The 23,594-nt window shown below is 37.7% G+C and overlaps 2 protein-coding genes across 3 annotated transcripts; one reads left to right on the top strand and one right to left on the bottom strand.

Annotated features, from left to right (window-relative positions):
• Nucleotides 1-861: 861 nt before the first annotated feature.
• Nucleotides 862-5,327, bottom strand: LOC311282018 (uncharacterized protein). 2 transcript variants are annotated; one of them, XM_084395482.1, is made up of 5 exons: nt 4,919-5,306; nt 3,186-4,085; nt 2,935-3,042; nt 2,514-2,819; nt 862-2,167 (listed from the first exon to the last, which is right to left on the bottom strand). In XM_084395482.1, exons 2-5 carry the CDS (start codon nt 4,048-4,050, stop codon nt 2,130-2,132), a joined length of 1,317 nt encoding a protein of 438 aa, XP_084251608.1. In that variant the 5' UTR covers nt 4,051-4,085; nt 4,919-5,306; the 3' UTR covers nt 862-2,129. The 2 variants fall into 2 exon arrangements, with proteins under 2 accessions (XP_084251608.1, XP_084251607.1); XM_084395481.1 differs by having other exon boundaries at nt 862-2,819; nt 4,919-5,327.
• Nucleotides 5,328-8,054: 2,727 nt separating this feature from the next.
• Nucleotides 8,055-20,595, top strand: qrich1 (glutamine-rich 1). The gene is made up of 12 exons (XM_084394606.1): nt 8,055-8,263; nt 9,466-9,742; nt 9,832-9,912; nt 13,491-13,616; nt 13,696-14,415; nt 14,581-14,740; nt 18,368-18,522; nt 18,626-18,740; nt 18,821-18,929; nt 19,006-19,157; nt 19,558-19,648; nt 19,731-20,595. Exons 2-12 carry the CDS (start codon nt 9,494-9,496, stop codon nt 19,918-19,920), a joined length of 2,148 nt encoding a protein of 715 aa, XP_084250732.1. The 5' UTR covers nt 8,055-8,263; nt 9,466-9,493; the 3' UTR covers nt 19,921-20,595.
• Nucleotides 20,596-23,594: the final 2,999 nt, after the last annotated feature.

Raw genomic sequence — 23,594 nt, 5'->3', positions numbered from 1 at the left:
ATGCTGGTGCAGTCATCTCACAGTGACCCTTGGGATGGCCGTATCTCTCTCCCACACTTTTCTAATGGTCCCTGCACCCAGTTATTCAAAAGTAACCTGATCTGATTTCATTTATTGTATTGGTTCAAATCTTGAAAATGGGTTGTTCAAAAGAAAAAAGGGGGTTCTGGAATCAGATAAGATCTCAAAATCCAATCTTGGTTTTGATCTGGATCAAATTGCTAGTTTGTGTTGTTAATTTTTTATTTTTTTTGTGTAAGATTAGGATAGCTTTTAAAAATTAGAATTATCCTGATCTCAGGGTGGATTTCAGGAATAAAAATAATAAAACTTTAAAACTAGTCAAACATTTGTATCATGTATACATATTTTTTCATGCCATTACATTTTTATATGAAACAAAAAACTTGTTTTTGTGATATTTTGCTCATATGTTATGCTATGCCCACTATAGTTGACAGTTGTTTAACAAATAAAATGACATAAAATAACATGTATAGGCAAAAACAATGTTTTTTTTTTTTTTTTAGGTTTCAGGATTTTTTTTAACCAATCTTTGTATAAAGATGATTCTCAACTATGTTATGAAAGATATAATGGAATGAATTTATATGCCATTTTACTTTATTCAATATGTGGATAAAATGGCCATAAATATGTAGTTCCATTCAATACAACGTATCTATCTAATTTGCATATTAATGTGTACTTAGGGCAACATGTAATAAAAAAAGAAGTAACAACTACGACACTTGGGGGAAGGCCCTTGAAGGCAACAAGGCTAAGATAGGCTTAAGCCTTTTCTGTGAAACCGGGGGCTGGTGTCCTTGTTGATAGGACACAATAAGTTACAATAAGGTACAATAATCCCTTTATTTATTATAATGCAGTTTATAAAAACAGAATTCAGAGGCAGCACAGTACATACATTAACCACATTTAAGTTGTATGTGGGACACAGTAATATACATACACAGACAAACAGAGAGAGAGTTTTTAAAAATGACTAATTATACATTTTTAATGTATTTTATCCATTAAACTCCAGTCAATGAGAATATAAGAATCACATGACTTAAATAGTATAGATTATTGTGTCTTTTGTCTATTTAAAAACATTATTTTGCATGTGGAAAGTGCTAAAGTGCTAAACTTCTTAGTAGTTCAAAGACTAGTGACGTCATCTTCACTCGCTATGGTGCAGTCATCTTCCACAGTGACTCTTGGGATGACCGTATCTCTCTCCCACACTTTCCTAATGGTCTCTGGAGTCAAGGAAGCCAGAGGCTCAATCACAGATACTTCAGTATGTTGTACTGCAGTCCCAAGATGCTCAGGGGAGTTAGAACTCGAGCCAGTATCTAAAGCCCACCTATAGGCTTTGCTAGCTGGGGTGGTCGGGGACACAACATTTTCGAAGAGTGGTCCACCTGACCCCTCATTTTGGGTCCAGGAGGGTGAAGAAGGGGAGAAAAGGTTACCCACACCAAGCAAGTGGGCATGATGGAGGGCGTTGTCAATGCTATGATGGAGATTGATGGGTGAAGGGGGATGAAGGTCAAACTCAATAAGTGAGAGAATGCACTCGTGTTCTTGCCATTCCACACCGCTAGTCCACAGAGGAGAGGCATGGTGGTCATAACTGCTGTTAAACAGGACACCTCCGCCAATAACTCCCACATTTTCATGCACTGTCATGATTGAGGTCGCTGGAGTTACATGGTTTCGGATCACCGACTGGCTGTCAGACTGGCTGACATTTGCACACGACTGCCTGTGACCTTTCCAGTTATTTGGCAACAGTTCAGCCCAGTTCTTATCCGGGCTCCACCAATACCCCATTTGTAACCTGTCCAACAGCCTGTTCCTGTGTTTCCCCTTCCCTCCTCTCTTAGCTGTCTGCTTACTTCCTTGTGGTCTCCAGAACACCCTAGATCCCAGTAGTAGAAGAGAGAAACTCCAGGCCAGCTCAAACAGTCTTGCTGAGAGTTGCCCGAACCACCAGCCCCACCCAAATCTGCGCCAGTCACCAAGTAATCCATAAAGCCAGAGGAAACTATAGATTTGCAGAGTGCAGGAGAACATCCCAAGGAGGGCGCACAGCAACAGTACACGCCTGACACTGTTTTCTAAACTTTTCGGAGCACTCCACCTTGGTAGAGCGGACCTGTGGGAGATGCAGAGATGCTTTAGACACTGGAAAAAGATTCCTAAACAAAGCAGTAATCCCCAGCAAATAGTAAATGTCTGTAACATTAATGGCAGTGCTGGCAACAAGGTTTTGGATAGAAGGTCAGCCAACAGGATGGAGATACAGTGCAGTGCTGCCAGTCCCCCAGTAACTGAAAGCCGTTGAGGAGATGTTTCTTCCCTCAGAGCAAAAAGTGCCAAGGTGGCTTGGGCCCAGAGCAGTAAGGGAATTGGTAAGTTATACAAAGCAGTGAGGGCAGGGCGAGGCAGAATGTTTCTGGTACCGTACGGGTCAATTATGAGCTGTACAAATCGAAGCAGACCTGTTAGCAGAAGCAGGATGTTAGCAAGAGTGAATGTCTTGCAAAAGGGGTGGAGCATATTAGTCCCACCGATCACTCCAAAAGTTGCAGCAACCGCTACCAACAGGAACAGTGCAGCTGAGCCAAACACATGGACCTCCCAAGCAAAGGTTAGTGTCCGGTTTAAATCCTCCCACTGTAGCCGGGTCACATTGCCACCGGTGGAGACCACGCATGGGCCTAGTATGCATGTACCTATGACACTAGATAAATCACTCTCTGTTAATGGTCCAAACAAACGTCCAAACCATTCTGGCTTTTTGTAATCTATAATGAAAATGGAGAACATTTTAGTTAGAACACTCAACAAGTTGTTTTACTCTAATAAAAGCGTGTAAAAGTTGTCTACAGTTTTAGTGAAAATGGCAATATTTATGACTACCTTTGTTTTTTGAGTTTGTGGCTTTGTTTTTTGCCTGCAAAACAGATGTAGTTGTGGATGATGACCCCACAGGTAAAACAGAGGTAGTCCCTTCATGACTCTTCATACCTAAAATTCATACAAATAATCACTGTTTCTTTCCTTGATTTGCTTACATTCTTGCTCAGTTTTTTATTTTTATTAATCAGTACTGACATTGCAGTGTTTTTTTGTTTTTTTTTTAAACAGAAGAAACAGAAGAAAATACTCACCAGTCTTTAATGGAGGTGTGGCTGCAGGCAGATGGCTGGTGACATAACGTTCCTCTCCCACCATGAGATTCTCAAAGGACCCTTGGATGGAGCCAGACTGCGTCACAAGCGTGCCATTGTGTCCTGATGTTTCAGGCTTTGTGATGGAACTTAAAATCTGTCTGAATGCAATATACTTGGTATCTTGAGAAGTCTTCCAGTTTTCTTTGTTGTTCACCTCTACATTTTTCTTAAATGTCTCTAAATACATATTGACTGGAGAGTTTTCAGTAGTGTTTTTCTCTGTAATTGGTTTGATGGTTGTCAACAAAGGGTGGTCTTTGTCTATTCTGTCATTATTAATGTGGGTGTGTGTAGTCAACTGAACAACCACTGTGGACGTGGCTTCATCAGGGGCACTGCTATTGTTTGCTAAAATGACATCTTCGTCTTCACCATCATTATCATCATCATCAATATACTTGGTTAGTTTTAGTGGAATTGGAGGGGAATGTGGAGCACCTACTTCTTCCACCTCAAAATCTTGTTTCTCGACTCTGTCTGGAACGAACACGTCCATCTTCAGTGGACCACTAGAGGGCATCATAACCTCAAGGCTCTGCTGAAGTCCACTTCCTTCCCCAAAGCCATCATTTATGCTAAAGTTGGGCCAAAGAGGTAAAAGCAAGTCTTTGGACAACCTATTGTCAACTCTTTCCTCATTCCAGCTTGAGTGATGTGTCTCGGGTAGAGTTTTTGAAAAGCCATCAATTGCCTGAATGCTCAGGTTGTTATGGTTTAAGGGTTGTGTTGAGTTAGCGCCAAGGGAAGTGACAGGTTTCTGGAGTAGAGGCAGTCCAAAAATCAGAGTGAGGAGCCAAGCCATTTCCAAAGGCCGTCAAGCTAAAACGGTGCCAGGAGCTGAATCGAGACACAACAGGATATACATGAATTAAAAAGACTTTTAGAAGCTATACGCTTTTCAAAGTGAAAGTGAATAGCATTCCCCAAATCAAAACCTGGATAAATGTACAGTATATTAATATAGGATGTACATACAGGATATGAAAAAAGTGAAAAATAATGTAAAGGTTGAAAGTTTGGTCCAAATTTAGGTCCCAACCAGGGACTACAGTCATATTCGGTTATCACTTTTTACTATGTTCTTTTTTTACCAAACAGGTGCTTCTTACAGCTTCTGCATTGTGCCATTTGTCAATTTATATCCAATTTTACAATGTATGTAAATAACTTTATTTTACAATAACTTTTGATTTGTTTATAGCATACAACATTTTCAAAAACAACTTCATAGCATTCTTGAGTGAACAGTATTCTCAAGTGAACATGACCTGCTAAGAGTTGATGAACCAATAATTTAAAAGGTTTACTTAAATTAAATAGGTTTAGGTGTGAAAGCTGTTACTGAAATTGACATTAAAAATATAGTGCCATCCTATATATCATTTATATATTAAAATATAATACATAACTGTAATGATGACTTAAGTGTGCAACAAACAGCAATATACAACATTATATATACAAAATAGAAAAGGTAACATCATCAAAAACTAGATTCAACCATTCGTATTTTTTTTATTCCTATTGTTTTGATACAGTAAATATTTGTTTAAATGTTTGTGTAAATGTCTATCTTTCCAGCTTACTGTTATGCAAAATTGACTACAAAGATGTGTTAGAATTAAAACAGAAACTCCAAATACGTCTCACAGAAGCCTTTGAACACTTACCTGAAGTTCCTGAGGTCAGCCGTAAAGTGAATATCACAGTTCAGTATTTCTCAGATGTGAATCACTTTGAGGTATTACTGGTGCTGTCGTCATTGAATGTTGTCTTCTTAAAACTGCTGCATCTGTGTGCTGAGGCCTGCCTGACGTTTCACTGTAATCTTGCAGCCATCTGGTTGATGTCCTGCTGAACTTACACCTTTGAACAGGGTTCTGATCCCCAATCTTAACAACAAAAGCTACAAACCTCAGGAGCTTTGAAATGTCAGTTTAAATTGAAATAAAAAGATGTCAAGTCAAGGTCATAAAATATATATTTGTAGTCTTTAAAAAATATAGGCACCTTACTCTTTCAATTTTGTGTCTCTGTTCCTTTGTATCACAGATGTGTAAAGGTAATCTCTTCAATATAAGGGATTTCAGTAAGACCATTAGTTCACTAAACCAGTCTGTTCCTACATGACAAAGCATACTGAAGGCAAACACAACAAGAAAAAAATCCCATCACACAGCTGACATAATATATTTACCATGAAATATTATTTTGTAACACCTAATCGTTTTTTTATTTTATTCATATCACTAGTGCCGGTTCCCCTTTGCCAGTTCAACCATGTTAGGCTAATACCCATCACTACTTGGTTTTTGATAACCTGCCATGTGAGGCTTAACGTGTTACTTACAGCAGAGAAAACATGGTGGATTTAACCAGATCTTTGAATGTATGCCAAACACTCACACACAAAACTACACAGAGAAGAGGGATTTTACCTTCTTAAAACGTTTAAAGTAAAAATTGTTTTTAATTAATGTACATTATTTTACATAATACTGTATGGCAAAAATCATATTGAAGTAAAACCAATAATGCTATGAGTATATTATTCTTTTGTAGGTGTTCAAAGAGGTTCTACGCAAATTGTATGCAAATAAAAACAAATATATAATATTTATATATATATATATTTAAAATGCATTCATATATAACCATACTGGTATAAGTTATTGGCTTGAGGTCTTTTCATCATTTTAAGGCATTAATATATTGGGGCAGGTTGAACAGATGAGCCCGAGTGATGCTTTCAAATACATACATACATATATATATATATATATATATATATATATATATATATATATATATATATATATGAAAGTATCACTCAAACTCATCTGTTCAACCTGCCCCAATATATTAATGCCTTAAAATGATGAAAAGACCTCAAGCCAATAACTATATATATATATGTATATATATATATATATATAAAAACACAATATTTCACAATATTCCAAGCAGTTTTTTCTCCCGTTTTATCCTGTTGTGTACTGCAGTCTAAAAACCAGTTTCAACATTCAGTTTGTTTGGCATGTGCTTGTTAACTTTAATTCTTGATTTTAAACATTTATTGGATACTGTCATAAATAATTTAATGTGCAGCTGCTTTTAAAAGTTTTTGCTCCTTGCAAAAACAAGGATATAGAATTAGATATTTGATTTCACAAACTGATTTTCTGATATTTATAAATGTGCTCTGCTGAGAAATAATATGTAAATTATTAAATGGCTTGTGAAGAGTTATACATTTATCCAAATTATTGGACAGGGTCATTGTGGGGTTAAGAGAGAGACCGTGGGAATTAACTCTTTCTGAACTCATAACAGTCATTTGACATACGACACACAGCATATCTCACCCGGTCCACCTTAAGAGCTCAGTCAGGCAGGCTTTTGCAGGGCAACCAGGGGGAGGCCCTCACAGACACATGCTTAGCACTTTAAGGCGGACTGGAGCGAATAAAGATTCGCTTAAAGGCACAAGCACGCTGAAATGACATAGACTGTAGCCTACTGAATGACTTTTTTTACAACTTCATCTCGCTCTGTTACGTAGCCTACATTATGATAGCATTTATAATAGCCAAAAAAAAAAAAAAAAAAAAAAAAATTTTCAAATGATTTTGATGTCAGTCTTTTATATATATTTCTTTTAAAACCTTACTCTCATTAATGAAAGCAAAGTATTTTACAATGCAATCATAAGCAGTTGTTCCACAGAGAGTATTGAAAACAAACACATGGGGGGAAGCGTCACATTTACTACCTTTATAATGTGTTTCATCATATTAGTGTAGCATAAGTTATTCCAAAATCATAGCAATAACAGCGTAGTAGGTCTGTATTTTGTTACAGTGAAGCCGTTTAAACATAAAGTGCCATACAGTGCGAATGCGCGCACCCGTGCAGGTTGCTGACGAGCTGGACTAGTGTTGCCATGTCCGCTACATTATAAGCGAATGTGGACTGTTAAAAAAAATACATATATATATATTAGAATGATCATATTATTATTATTCATTATAATTATCAGTCGCTACCTGGTTGAGCTTTGGTTCTAAGAGTGTTTTAACGATGGGGTGTTTTGGCCACCCATAGCATGATGATAAGCGACCAACAGTGAATCTATGAAATATCCTTACCTAGGCCTACTGTTGACGCAATAATCATTATAAAAATCAATTTAGAAAATGTGAAATTAACTGAGAACCCAGTAGATTAATTAAAAAATCTGTTAATCAAGTATTGAATTATGATGCTGTTGAAAAATAGATCAAAGTCTGAAATTTGATAGGCTAATCTAAAGATAACCATAAATACACAAATTAAAAATATAATACTTAGTTTAGTTCATAAATAAGTTCTGTATACTCAACATTAATACTACTCCTACTACTAACAACAACAACAACAACAGCCACAATTTAAAAGTAAAAAAATTAAAAAAAATTAAAAAAGGCGTATTAAAATGCACTTTATTACTTTAGAATTTCTATATAATAATTTTTTACTAAATATTGTATTTTTAAGTGGTCTAAATATTAATGTTTTTATTATTATTATGCTTTTTGATTATCAAATTGTTCATTCTGTGTTTCTATATAGGCTAAGTGTTACAAATTGAATCGTTTCTCAGTTGATTATTGAGCAGAATATATGGGTTCCCGATCAGTGTACTCCCTGATTTTCTTCTTTTTAACACTACAAACGTGGATTTTTTTTAATTTCTTATAAAAAAAATTGCATAAATGAAAAGTTCGCGATCTGGCATGATCTGGCAACACTGTGCTCCGCGTTCTTGGCATTGTGAATGTGCGTGCGGCAGCAGTGGAGCCGGAAGGGGGAGCTGCGATTTCGTCCCCGCCTTCACGCTACAGGACAGCCCGGGGTCTTGCGCTGTCACAGCAGGCCTACTTCCGTCAGCTCTATCGCAAACATCATTATTAAAAAAATAACATTTACAGCCTTTCAAGCCGTCCAAGCAGCGCGTTTGTGTATTTTTCAATACGGTAGGACATATTTGCAGTCGGCCGCAGCGGGGTTTTAACCGTTTCATTTATGTGTGTAGTAGAATAAGCACACGTCACGACATAAATCGCACTTAAATAAAGACAAATGTGTTTGTGTGCAAAAATAACGAGATATAGCAAAGCAAACGGACTTTACATGTGTACGGTCAGATTTAGATGTGCTTTAGTGGGGTTTTTGTTTTTTGAACGGCGTGTTTTGGCGGAAATTGCTTTGGCTTTTATTTAAGGTAGCATGGGATGATTAGCACGCGAGCTCACGTTAGCCATTCAACTGCGCGCGCATTACTGCATTTACCCTGGGAATAACGGCTAGTATCACATAGCAGCATATCATAAATATATTTGATGCCGTAATCCAAGTCCTTGCACATTTTTTGTAGTTTCGAAGTTTCATTTGACAAAGGGTAGCGAGTTAGCATTGATGCTAGCATATTTTCTAGGCAAAAGCAGTGAGTGGTCCAGTGTGCGATTGACCATAAACAGAGCTAGTTAACAGTCACATATAATCCTAATTATTGATCATGTCTTCTGATTCAAAAAAGGTAATATTTGATTGTTCGGAATTTGCTTTGTGATTTGAGAACAACATCAATGCAACTAATTTATTTTGCTCGAGGGGGTCCAAAGTCCAGCAAGGTTATAGGCTATTTCCATCTGCATGCTTAATACACAGAGCTCTTCATCACTACTAAATCACATGAAACACATTTTATACATGAAACTTCAGTTTATACAGTTCTACCTAAACTGCACAAGGATGCATGCAGATTTCATGTTTATGGTTGGATTGGCTGCTGGTGCATTATTCAGAATTAAATTAAATCTACATCATGTGGAGAGATTGTACTGAATACTTCATATGCCAATGTAGAACTAGCAGTGATACAACATATCTTATTACTGTTTTACAGGTTCACTTAAAATGCTTAATATTATTTACCTGTATTGACTGATTCATGTTTATGTAGGTTGGTTTTGATCTGTGACTAAATGAGAGTTCATTAATAATCTATATAAACATAAATGCCAAAATTCATGAATAATTAGGACTGTATTATCCCAAAGAATAATAATACTTTTAATTTGAAGTGCTTCGAAGATCATGGGAAACATAAATTTGTTTTTTTGTCAAATTTTGACTGGTAGTGTGTTATCATTTAAACCCCTTCCTTGTGTTCCAGGCTCCTGTGCAGGGTGGATTGACCTGTCATGAATGAGCCCATTGAAGGCGGTGCGATCTCGTTCGACGAGTATGTGCGGCAAAAGGCACGCACTATACCTCAGCACCGCATGAAAGAGTTTCTGGAGTCGCTGGCCTCCAAAGGCCCAGAGGTGCTGCAGGAATTCAGTCAGCAGACCACCGGCACCACCACCACTATGGTGTACCAGCAGGGTGCCAACTGCATCTACACGGACAGCACAGAGGTGGCAGGGTCATTGTTGGAGCTGGCATGTCCGGTATGAATGGAATCACTTTTCATTGTTGTTTTAGTTGTGATTTTAGAAGTTAAAACTAGTAGTCACATTTCTGTTTTATCTTTGCGCAGGTGCAGGTGACGTCTACACAGATCTCCCCCCAGCTGGCTGCAGCTGTGCATCAGGCATCTGAACAGCAGATCCAAGTACAGGTATATGACTCTGTCATTCTGTTTTTTTTGCAATTATACAACGATTACCTGGCAAACTGTGGTTGTTGGACAGAAGTCGGCATGAAACGCAAGTTGCGATAGTCTTTTCTTCCCTATTGTAACGTATATCCGAGTGAAACAGCTCCTTGAACAAGAACAAATGTAGGGGGTGTGACTTGATTATGTCCATTGAGAATTGATTGGATCATTGTGGTTTGCTATTACTGTGATCTCATGTAAGTGACAGGTTGTTCCACCCTCCCGCCAGGAAACACATCAAAAGAGAAGAGAAAAGAAGTCACTGCAAGAGGAAGTGGAAGTTATTTTGACTAAAAAAATCATGAGGGCACAGGAATTTGGAAAAAACAACAACAATGTGCATGGTTAAAGCATTTATAATAAATACTGCAATATTACATTAAAAAAAGAGACAGTTCACTTAAAAAATGAAAATTCTGTCATGTACTTACCCTCATGTCGTTCCAAACCAGTATGACTTTTCTTGTTAGGAACACAAAATAAGATGTTTTGAAGAATGCTGGTTACCAAACAGTTTTGTTGAGAGTTGACATTGAATGTTTGAATGAAAGAACACAGACATTTCTTAAAATATCTTCTGTTGTGTTTCGCAGAAGAAGGTCATTCAGGTTTAAAACAATGAGTAAATGCTGACTGTATTTTACTTTTGGATGAACTATGAAGAAGTGCATTTTATAAGTTTCCGGCAGGGCATTTTTTTCCCCTCTGACAGGGCTGTACAGTGCGAGCATTTCACTCGCATATGCGCCTAAAAATAGTTTGTGCGAGTAGAAAAAATAAAAAGGGAGCACCGGTGCGACTACGGATTTCAACCCTTTCATTCATATTTTGCTCCTAAACTAAATCCATTCTATGTGTATCAAAGTAGAGTAGCCCACAATTCTCGCGCATCTCTGTATAAAAAATGGACAAGCACTGTCCTACAACTTCTTTTTCACACCTGCAAAACACAGAACTCATGTGATGAGATGCGGTGACGTCGCCCTGCGGCGAGTTTATGAATGAAAACATCCGCGCCGCCCGGCCAGCACGGGCGATTCACCGCCCGCGGAAGTTAAAATTAGGACAGATTGATCTCTCTCTGTGTGTGTGTGTGTGTGTGTGTGTGTGTGTGTGTGTGTGTGTGTTAGAGGTGGGCGATATATCGTTTAGACGATAATATCCAAATTGTTGTCTGGACGATATGCAAAATTGGGATATCGAATATTTCATAATTTGTACAATCCGACCCCCCAAACATGAAAAGAGCTGAAAGAATTTAAAGAGAAAACAAATAACGCACACTATAACATTCTAAACAATTATATGTAGCGATTTTTAACACTGTAGGGCAGTATATTCCCGGAAGCAACGAGTGGCCCAGCCCATGGTCCCGTGTCGTCAAAAACGCACGAAATAGTGCGCGCAGAAGCACATGCGCAAAACCGTTTTGTAAAATGATATAAGAATTATTTTTATTTTATAATATGTCATTTTACAAAAGGACATTTTACAAACCTACATTTTGCGCATGTGCTCCTGCACGCACTTTTTCAGTCACAACACAGCAATCAGAGGAGGACGCGCTGAAAACTGTAATGCTGTTCTCTTCCTTCATAACTCGTACTGAGAAGATTTGAGTTGCAGAGGAATTTGTGACTTTTTCACCTGTTCAACCACATCAAAGTTTCGTAAAGAGTAAGTCCGTGCTTTTTCTCTTTTTGTTCTTATGTGCTGAAGGGCCGCTGTGCCTTGGTGAAACGGTGTTTATACGTGAAGAGCTCTTTTCCAAAACGCCATAAACCTAAAAAGCTGCCTCAAAGAACCAGCAAAAGTAATGATTATGTAAAATATTACAATAAGACATTTTAATTGTTTATTAAATTTCTGTGTCGGTTGCAAAGATGAAGTTTATGATAGGCTATTCTATTGATTTGCGATCTTTGCAGTAGGCTAGTGAACGCACCGGAGAAATGCACATTTATTAGGCTACATAGTTTTATTTTTATGTATTAAATCCAGAAATTGGTAATGAAAAAAATATTAAAACTAAGATACAATTAATACAAAACGAAATTCGTTTTAAAGAAAGGCTTTGTGCTTTCTGTTTTGAGGTCTCACGTAATATTGTTTTTTCCTCATAAATGCAAACACGAAAAATAAAAGACAAAAGACTTTTTTAAAAAGACAAACCATCAATTTTTGAAAAAAAAAAAAGAAAAAAAGATGGATTTAGCGTTTTGGGGAAAAAATTGAGGGATTTTTAGCGTTTTGAAAAGAACATTTTTTACTTTGAATTTATCATCAACAATATTGTTGTTTGATTTAATAATCACGTTGCAAGAGGTGCCTTAGTTCCGTTTTTTTTTTTTTTTTTTTTTTTTTTTGTAAGTGCACAAAGTAGGGTCTAACTCAGATTCTGTTTAGTTAGCTCCTTTATTGTTTTTTTTTTTTCTATAGCCTACAATAATAAGTCAAATGCAGCAAGTCAAAAGACCAACTGGACCTTCTTTGCCAGTTTGCACACATTTCTTTGAAGGATGGCAAAAATATCGTCTGAATATCGATATCGAGATACGGTAGGCCTTATGATGGCCCTGTGTTTATATGTATTAGTGCACATGTGTTACTGTGTACGTGATTTGAGTGTAAAATAATAAAATTGTGTTATTTATGAAATTTAGTAGTGCTCCTAAATTTTTTTCTGTGCTCCTAAATTTGTTCACTAGGAGCACTTGTGCTCCTAGTGAAAAAGCTAAGCGTACAGCCCTGCTCTGAGTATAATTTTTATTTATTTATTTATTTTGTTACAGTGTAGATCATGAGTTTCAGGCATGATGGACGGTGCTCCCAATCATGCTGATTATCCTTCCTTTGTTGATAGAATGTCTGCGTTGTGTTGTGTAATTTAGCAGTTTGAATGTATTTTTTTTACCACAGAAAAAATCATTACCTGATATTTATCTGATTTTTCTGTCCTGGGACTATAACATTTTAATTGCCCTTATAGTTGCTTTGGAGCTGCTTGCATTTTAAGGATAATGTTATAATTTGTGGACATCTCAAGTGCAGTGTGAACTTAGCACCTTTTACAGAATGATGTTGGCCTTGTATTGTTTTAGAAGTAAAGAAATAACATTTAAAGGGGTCATGAATTGAGAAGTCAAATTTTGTACTGTGAAAATATCCTGTAAGTTTCAGAACTCAAAACTTCCTTGTTAGTCCAAAAACAGCTGCTTTTATTGAAATCAAGCTCCCAAAATGACTCATTTTGGAAAATGTATTGTCTCAGAATGTATATATCGCAGAAAAAACAAAACAAAACACATATATATAAAACAGTTTTAAACATTGATAAGAATTTTTTTTTGAACACTAAATAATTTTTTTGTTCATTCAAAATATATATTTTTTCTTTTACAAAAAATAAAAATACACACCAACATTTACATTTTTCTGAAAAACAATGACATACACTGCAAACCACCTTACTCCAGGCCAGTGGGCCATCCTTCTTGTTGTTCCCTGCTGTAAATGCCTCTCCATCTCCCCATTGGCAGGTGCAGATCCAGGGTGAGCAGGGTCAGGTGCTTCAGGTGGCGTCTCCCACCCATCAGCAGCTACAAGGAATTACCACAACACAGCTGGTACAACAGGGAGAACTTACAGAGGAACAACACCAACAGGTATTGCACTCCAAAACATGATCACCTTCTACAGTTTATGCATTTTAGATTCATATTGTAACGTGTGTGTGTTTCTCAGATCCAGGCCCAGCTGGTGGCAGCGGTTGCCGGAGGCCAGCAGATTCAGATTCAGACTGTGGAGGCTCTGTCCCCCCCTCAGCAGCAGGGCTCCCCCAGGGAGGTAGAGAGACGACCTGGAGCCTCACCTGCTGTCCTCCAGCCTGCGAAGAAACGCAAGGTGGACGTTCCGACAGTTGTGTCCTACTCGCTTCCTCAAGGGCAGCAGCTTGCTACTGTACTGGCCATCCCACAGGGCCAACAGCAGGGCTACTTGTCACTTCGACCAGATCTGCTGACCGTTGATAGCACTCATCTCTACAGTGCCACCGGTACCATCACAGGCCCAGCCGGTGAGACCTGGACCATACCTGTGTACTCGAGCCCACAGCAGCAAGGCGTGGCCCACATTGCCATACCTCAGGAGGCCTACAGCACCGTGCAGGTACAGACCTCGCATACTGATAAAGACAAAGACAAGATGATAATTGGTGCGTCTCAGGCTGGCGGAGCAGTGGCCGTTCCAGTGTCCACTGGCTCGGGATTGACCACTCAGGAGGAAGTTGTACATTCGCTGTTCCCAGCACAGTTTATGAATGGAAACATTCACATCCCTGTAGCAGTGCAGACTGTAGGGGGCGCTTACTCTGGGACGACGCAGGCCCTTCATATATGGGATCCGCAGCAACAGCATCAGCACATACAAGATGGGGAGGCTCAGGAACAACAGCTCCACCTACAGGTGAACACATTCTAGGAGGAATCCTGCATGCTTAAGTATTCATAGCTCCCAGGCCGTCTCAAGTAATTTTGCAGGTTTTGGTGATGTGCATTTAACCATAGTGAAAAATGCGCATAACTTCTTTGGCAAAGTAATGTGTCAATGATGATGTTCTATGTTTATCAGGCGCAGACAGAGGCGGAGCCACAAGTGGAACCTCCTCCTGAGCTGATCCTTCCCAACACGCTGAAGCCTGAGGAAGGACTGGAGGTGTGGAGGCTTTGGGTTCAGCGCAAAAATGCTGAGCTGGACAAGAATGAACAAAATAAGCTGGCACCTATTGGACGTGAGTTTATGTTTCTGTCTCGTGTGAGATTTCTTTCTTTATATACCACCGCTCAATCTAGGGTTATCGCTATACTAAAATTTCAGTAGTTGATAGCAATACGAGTGAAATTTCATGATAAAATAAAGCAATTGCCTTCAAGAATTTCTCAATAATGTGTACACATGCACCTGGAAGTATTCAAAAGCAGCTACCAATCTGCACTCTTTATTTATTTATATATTTGTTTGTTTGTCAGTTTTAGTATAGTGTATGCACTGACATACTTTTCCCGCCAGAACATGCCCCTTCAGGTGGACTGAGACTGACTGGATTTAATAGGGGAAACCGCTAGTAAAACAAACAATTATCGTTATAGTGTTCCTTACAACTTACCAAAGATCCAGTGATCCATGGATATTGACATGCAGCCAGGGATCATGTTTCCTGACTTTTATGTGTGCCTGATTTCGACACATAAAGCAAATTTGTCTGTAAACGCTTTATATAAATGCATTATAGGTAGGTCTAAATCTGGGATCACCATCACATTTGTTAGGGCTGCACAATTAATCGCAATGAAACCACACGCGATTTGGCAAAGGCTGCGATTTATTTTATGCACAGCTTGTCAGTGCAGCACTGCTGATCGGTAGTAAATGCTGCTCCATCTGAACGCCAGAGGGCGCTCTCGCGCAGACACGCCAAATATGCCCCGTGCGCACATCGTTCCAGGAAATACTTATACATGAATACAGAGAATGTCTAATAGGAAGAGAACTGGCACTCTCTGCTTACTTCCGGTTTCTGGACTGGCTGCAGTAACACGTCTCTGTCCATGCGGGGGCGCTCGCGAGCGAGTGCAGAATGAATGGAGGTCTATGGCGAAAAACCCTCCAAATCCACTTTTCTCAGGATATAATTTTTTGTCTAGTAATTTGAATGTTGTATTCGAAAGGAGATGCAAAGAAATTACACATTGCTGGGTGTTAGATTTTTTAGAGCCACTTATTTGGTTTAAAAAGTCTTTTAAAATGTCAATGACGTCAGAATGCTGACGTCATTAGCAGAATGCTAGCGTGTTATGGGCAACAACAACTCAACCTGTAAGAAATCGAAAAGAAATAAGTACTCGTTCATTCAACTTTCGACCTATAACCTATGTTGAACTTGCAAAGCCTACAATAAAATCTGAGATTTCTCAACAGCAATCGGGTGAAAGAGACACATTTAGCCGTATAGCCCCATTGACTCCCATTCAGTCTGCACTCGCTCGCGATCACCCCCAGTGGAATTCTAATGGAACTGCAACCAAAATCAATACAATGGGGCTGAATAGGGAGTGCCAAGGCTCTCCGTAGACGGGCTCTGATGAATATCAGATGATGTCACCAACGTCTTCTCACTGACGTCACTCACTTCTAAAACTTGTCTGCCGCCATCTTGAGTACCTGATTCGGCAAGATCGATATGTCAGTTGCAGAGGAACTAGCTAGCTATGCTTTCACAACACGGTAACATAAATATAACATAAATGTAACATAACATAAATCTGCAACGGTCGTTATTTTAAATAGAAATCATCACTCAAAAAGCATTCATTCACGTCTTCTCCGGTTTATTTGTGTTCAAATACATGCAATACAGTATCCGCCAGGGCTATTAGTCCAATGGTAATCAGTGTTTGGTGTAGGCAATCAGTACAGTGATTGATATGACCAATGAAAACTTTAGAATCAGCTGCAGGGCGGGATTTCCGCTGAAGTGGTTTAAAAAAAAAAAAAAAAAAAAAAATCACGCTTCTGTTCTGCCTGCGGTCCTGCATGACTTCCTCATTCTGACATCCATGATAACAAAGCTAAAGTAACATCTCGTCACCTGAAACAAGAAGCTAATAAATGCACGGTTTGAAGTATATGTGATTTGTGTGTGATTTTCGTGCGATTAGGGTGTTTTCATATGAATAAAGAATGTTTACAGTATGCATGCTAGGTAAGGATAGGCCATAGCTTCATATAAAATGTTAAATATAACATATTTCAAAATATTTTTTTGACTTGAAACCATTTTAAACCGCGACCGGAATATGATACAAATACTCTATGGTGTTTTAAAGTGAGTTAAAAGTAAAAGTGTAATATTAATCAATTAAATTGTGTCATGTAGCTTTATGCTACATGTTGTGCTAATGCACCTGCTGCAGGAGCTATTCTATTCCATACAATAAATTTTTTTAAAGAATTCAAATAATGTTTCAAGAATAGTTATTTTTTTGTTTGTTTTCTAACAAGACTTGAGATAATAGGTTTGTCAGTACTATAGACAGTACTCGGTAGGTACTCAAGATGGCGGCAGTCAACTGGAAAAAGAGCGGATGACGTAAGCGGTCACGTGACTGATATTCATGTATAGGGCATCATGGCTGTAGCTGAATAAACAGAAGATTGAAACGTTTTGATTGATTAATTAAACATGACTAATAAACTCACAACTGCCTTATTCTGTGTAAGAAGCCACATTGTCTCACAGAAGGATGCTCAACTGTCGTTATGAAGTGAGTTTGGAGTAAAAGCATGTTATTAAATGTTGTCTTTTGTTGGACAAGAGGGTTCATAAATGCTTCTCATGTTTGGAAAGATGTTTGACGCGTGTTGCTTTTTAAAATGCACATAGATGGAGCAGCGTTTACAGAGCCGTACGTCAATGTCAAGCTGCGTATAAAAAAAAAATCGCTGCCTTTGCAATTTCAAAATCGCGATAAGCTAAATCGGTTTTAGTGCGATTACATGGAAATTGCGATTAATCGCGCAGCCCTAACTTGTATCAATGTTATATTTATCGCCCAGCTTTAAAACGTGTATAGTTTTTGTCAGCGTTTATTTATATATTAAATAAATACATGTTAAATATTTAATTATATGAAGTTGTCCATACAATATATAACAATACAATATAAAGGGTATGATTTTACCCCTAAATTCAGAATATTGACTCAAAATGATAACTGCAAATCCACGTTTCGCTGCCTGAAGTCCAGTTGTTTCTGTGAATTGCAGCAATACGTTTGCTGCTTTTTTCTGTAGCTTTCGGCAGTCTGTAAAAATATACCTCAGATTTCTTGTCAAATCTATTTGTACAGTCAATCACAAAGCTCTTTCCTGTTTTAGATGTCTTTTTGCCACTCAGTGGGCGTAACCGCAGTCACTCCGGCCGACGGTGACATAATGTGCATATACCCTCTATTAGTAGTTCTTTCTTATTGATGTGTTTTAATTCTGTATGGTCACGAGTGTTTACGCATCCGTTTAAAATGTATTAAATATTTTTATAGTAAATGTTTTATAGTCACTATTCACAACTATACACTATTAATAAAATACTATAATAAATAACTTTTTTTATTTTAATGTATTTTAAAATCTAATTTTAAATTGTAATATTTCACAAGATAAGAATCTTTTCAACAACAACAACAAAAAAAAATCTTACTGACCCCAAACTTTTGAACAGTAGTGCATATAAAATATTTGTAAATTTTTTTCATATCTATTCAAGTCTTAAATTTCATTCCCTTAAACATGTCCATGGCCAAAACTGAACTATTTTTGTCAAGCCTCTAGTGATGTTTATTAATATCTGTCTCTGCAGGTCGACAGCCACTGCGCTTCCAGGACGATCTTGTCTCAAGTTCAGTGGGCGAGTTGAACTTGGCTCTGTCTCTGATGACCCAAGAGTCTCGTGGGCTGGAGGGGGAGCCATTTGAGCCTGATTCACTATACTATGTATTTTTATGTATACAGAAAGTATGTCCTATATCTCCTTATGTAATGCCTTCTTTTTGTTTCTACTGATTCCTTTGGATCTTTAGTTTTAATAAGCTGATTTCCTTTTCTTGTTTACGTTTAGTACATGTTTGAGAACGGTAGGGTAGACGACATCTTCTCTGATCAGTACTACAGCCGGTTTTGTCAGTGTTTACACAAAATTCTCGAGGAGTGGAGGCCCAGCGTTCACCCTCTTGGTAAGAAGTATGTGTGTGATTTGAAATCATCTGCTTTGGAGTCTTGTGGAGTGTATGTTAATTTTCGTTGTATTTGCCAGGCTATATTATCCCAAGTCATGTGACAGAGGAGATGCTATGGGAGTGTAAGCAGCTGGGAGCTCATTCTCCATCCACTCTCCTTACTACACTGATGTACTTCAACACCAAGTGTGTCTTCTTCCATTCTCAATTCTTTAAGCATGGTGGCAGTGAGTGCTCAGGGCTAAATGTTGTCTCTGCACAGGTACTTCCACTTGACCACAGTTGAGCAGCATTTGAAAGTGGCCTTCTCCAAAGTGCTCAGACACACCAAGAAGAACCCCACCAACCCTAAAGACAAGAGCACCAGCATCCGCTACCTGAAAGGAGTCGGGCCCCATCATGTTGGACAGAAAGGTTAGCCATTATATTAGGCTGGATGTTGTCACATGTTACAAGATAAATATTTTAAATGTACAATTTTGTTTTGTTTTGAAATCTCCTTTGCTCAACAAGTCTGCATTTATTTTTTATGAATTGAAATATTACGATTTAAAATAATTGTTTTCTATTTTAATATGTTAAATTGTAATTTATTACTTTTTCAGTGTCACATTATCCTTCAGAAATCAGATTGCGCTGATGCCTTTGACGAGATGATAATGCCTATAATATTATTGAAAATATTGGTTAGAAATACTTTTGTTTGTATGATGGGTAATTTTACTGTGAACAACTGGATAGGAAGTCATTAAATCTTAATTTCATTGGTCAAAAGCTGTGGAAAGTTATAAATCTCATCTTTTTTTTGTTCTAGTGACAGATGACATGTACGCAGAACAGGCTGAGGACCCAGAGAACCCGCTGCGTTGTCCTATCAAGCTCTATGACTTTTATCTCTTCAAATGGTGAGCCGCTGATTTGATCAAACACGTATAATATAACTTGCCTTTTCTGCCTCTCCCTGATTTTTCTGTTGTCTGTCATCAGCCCTCAGACTGCCAAGGGTCGTAATGACACGTATTACCTGACACCAGAGCCGGTTGTGGCACCAAACAGCCCTATATGGTACTCCACTCAGCCAATCACGAGCGAGCAACTGGAACACATGCTTACACGCATCATGATGGTGCGGGAAATCCAGGAGATAATCTCCATTGCGCAGGCCAATGTACACTGAGAGAAGATGAGGGCAAACGAAAGAAATCAAGATGGAATGAGAGAAACTAGCTTTCTCCAGCTCTCCATTCTGCCATCATCCTCTCCTTTCTCAAAGAGACTGAATCAAGTTGCCTCTGCAGCCTCTCCTCATATTCATTCATGATTAAAAGGAAAGGGAGAGGTTCAAGAGGGGTTTCAATGAACTGGACATACGTACGGGCCTTTTTTTTTGTTTTAGATACAGGAACCTATTTCTGTTTGTTCGCCTGATGACCATTGAAACGTATTTGCCCAGATCCCTTGATGTGTGCATTTTCTCTTTCTGCCATGTATGTTACGCTCCATACCTCTTCCCACTATCCTCTCTCTGTTTATTTTCTGAACTGTAAGGATCTGGTGGCTAGACTGAAGTCATTTGTGGCAGTGGTCTGGAATATACCATGTGGTTGTCAGGAATTTACATTTAAAAACATGGCCTCATCAATCTGTAACACAACCCCCGCTCACCCTCAGGAGCTTGCAGTAGCAGAGTTCACGTACCTGAGGAGTGTATTATACATGAAGACTTTTTGGTTCTGTTTTTATTTTTTTTATATATATACATGCATCTATGGTAACCTGATATGTATTGATATTATAGTGGTGCTGGAGAATTGAAGCCTGTCTTTTCAAACATGCTTTTTTGTACAGTGAATTACCTGTATGTGTCGTCTTTGACCCATTCGGTCACACAAACACACATTCATGATACAGAAGCAGAACACATTTCTACACTAGTTCACAAAACTATAATATTTTTTTTAACAGTGGTTCTCAACCAGCAGGCTTCAGTTAAACTATTTTTTTTAAGGTGCTTTTTCTAGATCTGGAAAATTTATTTTTTATATTTTTTTATGAATAGACATTTGTCTATTTATGCCACGCTCTAAAACATTTTATCGTATAGAAATTGAGCACTTTTTTTTCTTCTTCAAATTCTTATCCTTAATCTTCTTGTGAAAAATCACAAACAACTGGAAAAGTCCTGTGGCCTTCAAATATTGTGCATGGAGAATGGGAGTCAAAAAGGTTGAGAACCAATGTTTTAAATGCTACATATGAATTCATGCATCTCATCAATACAATGAACATTAATGAAAATTGGATAGTCAAAATTTGCTTAAGATTACATTTAACAGTATTTTTGTCAGCATGAGATGACAATCATGGTGATATAAATGTAAGTTCACAATATTGACTAATACGGAGCAATTAATCTAATATCTAATATACCTAGAATATCAAAATCGACTGCTGGCGGTAGATCCTTTTCCTATTTAGCACCAAAACTTTGGAACAGTCTTCCTAACATTGTCCGGGAAGCAAACACACTCTGTCAGTTCAAAGCTAGACTAAAAACACATCTCTTTGACCTAGCATACACATAACACATTATAGACTTCTATAATTCGATGTTAGGCTGCATAGATTAGGTCAGCCGGAACCACTTCCCATAAATCCTGATGTACTCGTTACATTATAAGAAGAATGGCGTCTACGCTAATATTAGTCTCTGTTTATCCCGAGGTTTACAGTACTAGCCTACTCATGATTATGATTTTTTTTCATAATCGAGCAGCCCTACTGAGTAGGGCTGCTCGATTATGGAAAAAATCATAATCACGATTATTTGGGTCAATATTGAAATCACGATTATGTAACACGGTTATTTCACATGACTGTGGGATTGTGGGGTTGCATTTATTAAAAAGACACGGTAACACTTTACAATAAGGTTAATTAGTTAACATTAGTTAATGTATTAACTAACATGAACTAACTATGAGAAATACATTTGTTACAGCATTTATTAATCTTTTTTAATGTTAGTTAATAAAAATACAGCTGTTCAATTGTTTGTTCATGTTAGTTTTTTACAGTGCATTAACTAATGTTAACAAATACAACCTTTCATTTTAATAATGTATTAGTAAATGGTGAAATTAACATTAACTAAGATTAATAAATGCTGTAGAAGTATTGTAATTTGTTCATTATTAGTTAATGTTAACTAGTGCTAATTAATTAACCTTATTTGTAAAGTGTTACCAAAGACGTACCTTTCAACAATTCTTAAAAAAATCGAAATTTGAACATTGATTGTACTTTTTGAAATATTTAAATAAATAATATAACAGATAATAGCCTACTTCAATGAGTATTTTAATAATTCCCGCAGGTCTACCACTTATAATGCGGGAAATTCCCCCACAAACATTGATTCACTTTAGCATGTAGATTGTATGAGTAGCCTAAATGAATCCACACAGATTATAAAATCAAATCAATAATTTTAAAACTTTCTCCAAGACGCAATTTCACAAACCGCGTGAGTGTTCAGCGGCGCTGCGTCTTCTCTCTCCGTCTCTCAAAATGGGTTGGACAAGGCAAGCGAAACTACACTCTCGCGTTTAGGAGTCGGGACATGACGGAATTGTCACTTGCACAATCGGGCCAGAATTGCATCGTAACTAAAGTTGATCATTTTCACTTCTTTTTAAGTCTTATCAGTTTAACCCTCTGGGGTCCTTCGGGTCCAAATGGACCCGAAGCGTTTAAATAAAAAAATGTAAAAAATCATAGCTTCATCGGAATGGTCCGAAATTTGGTGACTTTGTTGGTACTTGGTATATGAACAACCAAAAAAATTGGGGACAGGATTTGAATAGTCTAAGTGGTTGTAAAAAAAATTGTCACACTCAGGACCTTCGGGTCCAAATGGACCCACCATAGGAAATGAATGGGAAATTGGCAAAAATGTGAAAATGCAGAGTTTTTTTGTGCGTACAATCTACAAATCAGCCACGATCCAGAAAAAAAGCACACAACAGTGAAGGGGTTAATCTATAAAACATCAAGAGTGCAAAACAGACACATCCACACACACACACACACACACACACACACACACACACACTTTTATACACATACACACTAATAAATTCAGATTACAAAAATCTGTTTTGAATTTTTAATTTAGCTTCATCGGAATGTTACGAAACTTGGTGACTTTTATGGTATTAGGTATGTGAACACACAAAAAATATTGGGGTCATGATCCAAGCACGTCACACTTCTGTTCTTTGGTCAAAAATGACCCCCATAGGAAATGAATGGGAAATTGTCAAAAATATGAAAACAGAATTTTTTTGTGCATACAATCTACAAATCAGCCAGGATGCAGAAAAAAAGGACTCAACAGTGAAGGGGTGAATCTCTAAAACATCAAGAGTACAAAAAAAACCACACACACACACACACACTTTTTTTTATAAAAATAAAATAAAAAAATACATATATAAAAAATGTCTATTATATTCAATGGGAAAAAATGGGTCATAATTATTGCATAAATATTAATTAAAATCATAAAATTATCTCAAAACACCAAAAAAGAAAAGAAAAAATATTATAAAAAACATTTTTTATATATATATTAATCCCGCCCTCCGGGTCCATTTGGACCCGAAGGTCCTGAGTGTGACTGTTAAACGAAGGACCCCAGAGGGTTAAACATTCAAGCTGAGAGAGTTTATGGCATCGGGAGGGGCGGAGGGGCGGATGTGCGCGTGCGCGCGTCATTCAGAACACAAGACAAAATTAGAGCGTTCTTTCAAAACAGAACATGGCAAAATAATAGTTTTTACTCGATTG

The sequence above is a fragment of the Rutilus rutilus genome (genome assembly GCF_951802725.1).
Source record: "Rutilus rutilus genome assembly, chromosome: 22".
NCBI lineage: Eukaryota > Metazoa > Chordata > Actinopteri > Cypriniformes > Leuciscidae > Rutilus > Rutilus rutilus.
This window is presented reverse-complemented; position numbering and strand designations above follow the sequence as displayed.

Bases quoted from the DNA above. Each gene is read 5' to 3' on its own strand.
- LOC311282018 (XM_084395481.1), bottom strand. From the start codon at position 4,050: ATGGCTTGGCTCCTCACTCTGATTTTTGGACTGCCTCTACTCCAGAAA. The intron at 3,043-3,185 runs GTGAGTATTTTC...TATGAATTTTAG, and splicing joins CACACCTCCATTAAAGACTG to GTATGAAGAGTCATGAAGGG. The intron at 2,820-2,934 runs GTAGTCATAAAT...TTTTCATTATAG, and splicing joins CACAAACTCAAAAAACAAAG to ATTACAAAAAGCCAGAATGG.
- qrich1 (XM_084394606.1), top strand. From the start codon at position 9,494: ATGAATGAGCCCATTGAAGGCGGTGCGATCTCGTTCGACGAGTATGTG. The intron at 14,416-14,580 runs GTGAACACATTC...TATGTTTATCAG, and splicing joins AACAACAGCTCCACCTACAG to GCGCAGACAGAGGCGGAGCC. The intron at 18,930-19,005 runs GTGTGTCTTCTT...GTCTCTGCACAG, and splicing joins CTGATGTACTTCAACACCAA to GTACTTCCACTTGACCACAG.